This window comes from Myotis davidii, unplaced genomic scaffold (assembly GCF_000327345.1).
Source record: "Myotis davidii unplaced genomic scaffold, ASM32734v1 scaffold944, whole genome shotgun sequence".
NCBI lineage: Eukaryota > Metazoa > Chordata > Mammalia > Chiroptera > Vespertilionidae > Myotis > Myotis davidii.
Window position 1 is genome coordinate 278,928 of NW_006296283.1, and position 4,299 is coordinate 283,226.

General features: G+C 37.6%; 1 protein-coding gene across 10 annotated transcripts in view; it reads right to left on the reverse strand.

The window, feature by feature from the left end:
- Window positions 1-4,299, reverse strand: part of ERC1 (ELKS/RAB6-interacting/CAST family member 1) — a 496,604-nt gene that overhangs the window by 119,039 nt on the left and 373,266 nt on the right. For 6 of the 10 annotated variants that reach the window (XM_015568838.1, XM_006771286.2, XM_015568837.1 and 3 more), the window contains one exon: window positions 3,631-3,729. In XM_015568838.1, coding sequence (XP_015424324.1) covers window positions 3,631-3,729 — 99 coding nt within the window. Of the gene's footprint in view, window positions 1-2,136; window positions 2,204-3,630; window positions 3,730-4,299 lie in introns of all 10 variants that reach the window. The other 4 variants (XM_015568839.1, XM_006771291.2, XM_006771289.2 and 1 more) reach the window with 1 other exon arrangement.

The window sequence follows — 4,299 nt, forward strand, 5'->3', positions numbered from 1 at the left end:
AACATTACAGTTATGAAGTAGCAACGAAAATAATTTTATGGTTGGGTCACAACATGAGGAACTGTATTTAAAGGGCCAGAAGGTAAACCAATGGCAATTAATATTTTGATGAAGTAAGATCAATAGTGCATAATTAAAAAAACAAAATCGGTAGCATTTGAACTCCTATTAAGAGTTATTCTACTATAGTAAAAGAGAAAGAAAAAGGGAGACTTCAGGAACAAATCTATTTGAAGGCTTGTTCATTTTTCAGTCTTCTAGTAATGTTACCTATGGGCCTTGTTTCCTATAACACTAACATTTTCTTCTGGTTGGCTAGAAAAGGGTGTGCAACTAAAATATAATCCTGTCCATGTTCATGTATATGGAGGAGGTGCTTCCTGCTAAGGCAGGCCAAGAAGTTTGTATGTTCTGTTAAAATAGATTAGGCAGGTTCATTTAGAGGAGACTGATTAACTACATCCAGTGAATCCAGGGAGTGCAAGACCACCAATATGTGTGAACTATTAATCACAGTTATTATTTTTCCTAAGAAAAGGATTTCCTTAGTCAAACCTCCAGGGTATGGCCCCACATGCTTCATGACAAATAAGTACCCCTGTACGATGTAGACTAGTTAAAAAGAATTAGCATACTGATTTTCTAAGCTTTAGCTTTGTCTGGCATGCAACCTTCTAACCCAAAGAGCTTTTTGGTTGGTATTGTGAGTTCACCTTCTTTCAGGATAAAGTCATTTGAAAAGCTTCCCATCTTCACAGTATATGCCCTATTCCCCAACTTACCTCATTATCCTTCTTGGCTGTTTGCTAGTGAGAGATCTACACATGTCCCCATCATTTTGAGAAGTATAACTCTAAGACATAGACTTTTCAAGGAGAACCAACTCCAAAAGAGATCACTAATAAGCATGGGCAGTGAATCCAGGGAGTGCAAGACCACCAATATGTGTGAACTTATTAATCATTATTATTTTTCCTAAGAAAAGGATTTCCTTAGTCAAACCTCCAGGGCATCAGATCAAAGGGAGATACTGCTACAGCTGGACTATGTTTTCCAGCCAAATGGCTCAGAAAGGAGAATCTAGACAGTGTCCTGGCAACTGTTTGACCCAGCAGCAATCCATAACAGACAGGAAAAAAATTCTTTAGACTAACTTGTTAAAAGGCTTTCTTTACTTCTCCTTATTTTTAAGGACAGTTTGAGTGATGTCAAAATGCTAGGGGATATCGTTGGTAAGCACTCTATAAGAATTACTGACCCTGAGAATTCAGAGCATCTATATATATAAAAGCCTAACCAACCTTTCAACCATTCAACTGGTAGCTATGATGTGCACTAACCACCAGGAGGCAGATACTCTACACACAGGCATGGAAACATGGAACAGACTGATGAATTTCAGAGGGAAGGGGGGAGGAGCGAGGGTGGGGAGAGATTAACCAAAGACCTTTTATGCATACTAGAGTCCCGGTGTATGGATTTGTGCACTGGTGGGGTCCCTCAGCCTAGCCTGCAGGGATCAGGCTGAAACCGGCAGTCCAACATCCCCCGAGGGGTCCTAGATTGCAAGAGGGTGCAGGCCAGGCTGAGGGACCCCACTGGTGCACAAATCCGTGCACCAGACCTCTAGTTCTTCTATATAGAAACAAAAGGTTGTGGTTCACAGTACAGATTGCTTTTTTTTTTTTTTAAAGACGATATATTTATATTTAATTATCACAAAAATGTATATCCCCAATCTATTGGCAGAGTACTTGGTCAATTTTCTATTTCAAAGTTGATGTAAGTCTCTATAAACCTTACCAGGACACTGTAAAATCACTCTAGATAGAATATTAATAAAATCACAACAGGAGAAATTTAGTTATATGCCCTGGAAGTTCTCCCAAAATGTATTTAAAAATTATAAAAGTGACTATTAACACACAAGAAAAAAAAATCCACAAAACCCAAATCCCATTATGTCAGAAGCATAGCAAAACACACAGGAATCATGTGAAATGAGAAATCAGAAGGCACACCAAATGATTTTATGAATTACAGAGAAACATGATGTGAAAATGATTGTGCAAAAAACAATGAAAGCAAACAAACAAACAAAAAACATTTCTATAGTTAAAGAAAGCCGTTTCTCACCGTTCTGAACAAAATGGCTGAACTAAGATCATCTGATTGGCTATGCCCATATACCCTCCTCCTCATCCTATGGGGAGAGAGATGACGAAGGGAACAATGCCCCAGAGCAGCATGGGAATGAAAAAGAGTTGGTTAGTATTTAAAACAAAGACATAAGCATAAGTAGTAGAAGAAAATGGACTCTAATTTCTTGACTCTTTTTTAGTTTGTTGTTACACTTCTATGCTTCCTACTTTCCCAAGATGTTATATCCATTCCAGGGCTTGACTGGACAAAATTATCAAGTTGGAGACTTTTCTTTATTATTTGCCTTTCTTCAGCCTTTCTCCATTTTTGTTTGCCTCCCACTACTCCCAGGCATCCAATTACTTGTATTTATTATCAAACCTGTTTCAAGGAAAGGCTCTAATGCTTATCTTGTCTACACTGGCACACATTTAATCCCAGGGATCCAGTAGCAGACGGAGAAAGTATAACGACTTCTTGGCAAAACAAGACTGCTGACCTCAGGCAGACAACTCTCCATCTGCCTACATTAAAGATAGGCTTGCCTAAATATAAGGCTCGACTCAACGGGCTTAGTAAATGTCATCTACCTTCTGAATCTCAGAAAAAAAAATGCAGTTTGGATATTATTGCTGCTTTCATCTGCAATATTTCTTCTTCTTCTCCTAAGATAACACCATGGCCATCGTTTAGTAGAGATGTTTAGTAGGGGAGTTTCATTTGACTTTTTGATCATATGGATATAATTATTTAACTATTATTATATTCTCCCTCAGCTATTATTTTAAGATTGTGATGGAGATGTTGAAATCTGATTGTTGGCTATGGGACATGAGGTAATCTGTTCACCACTCTCCCCCATCCATCATTTTCAAGATCTTGGGAGAGTTCCATTTTTTTCAAAAAACTATATAGAGTTGAATATGGTTCCCTTCAGACTCATCAATGCCTCTTTTGCATTGATGAGAAGTGGAAGGCAACAATTTCCTTTGAAAATGACATATACTGGAGGGATCCACGAAGGTGATGGAGTGAAGAAACTATGTTTTAATCTTCATGGTTAATAGATGATGAGCAGAGACTTTAAAATTTGCAATTAAAGAATAGCTACCTTTGCCCTGAGTTGTGCCTCACTGAGCTCGCAAGACTCTTATTTTTCTAATAAGGCATTATTTATTTAGTGAGAAAAGCAGGACTGTTACAAATTAGTATGTGTCTTTGAGAAGATTAAGGTTTTTTTCTCAACCCAATTCAAAGATTCTTTATTGTGTTCAAATATTTTTACTACCTCCTCTTAATATATTCAGAATCATCCATTATCTTCCTGTACAGAAATTGAATCTGTGTTTTTTAAAAAATGATGGAATTTTCAAAAACTGATTATTTTTATAACTTATATCCCAGAATCTATAGCACAACAGTACAGAATACATAAAAATAGAAGCATATCATTTTTTTTTTAAATAAAACATTCAAGAGCAGACTTACCTGGTCTGGGGAGGGTTTATGATTGGTTTGATTGGAATGAGAGGATTTGAAGTAGTCGTCCTCATAGTTGTCTGCCATTAGCTTCATTCGATTTTGTGTCTAAGAAGAAATGATTCATAAGGTTACATTTAGATGAAAATTCTATGACACTGTAAAGTAACAAAGGCCTTAAGAATGTCATAAGAAAGGATAAAACTAATCCTGTCTGAGATAAAATAAACAGGATTTCTGAGGATATGGGGGAGGTTTAGGTACAGCTATGGACTGAATATTCCTCCCCTCCCCCCAAAATTCACATTGGAGCCTATCCCCTAATGTGACTGTATATGAAGATAGAGTCTTTAGGAGGTATTTAAGATTAAATGAGGTCACAAGAGTGAGGCCCTAATTGGACAGGATTGTGGCCCTGTAAGACGAAAGATACCCCTTCCCCCCACACTGCATTTTTCTCTCTGCCATGTGAGGACATAGTAAGAATGTGGCTTTTTCAGCCAGGAAGAGAGCTCTCATCAGGAAATGAATCAGCTGGCACCTTGATCTTGGACTTCCCAGCCTCCAGAATTGTGAGAAAATAGTAAGCCACCAACTCTATGGTATTTTCCTATGGCAGCCTGAGCAAACTAAGACAAGGTCCTAAATTGGTACAGGATTTTTTCTTTTCTTTTTCTG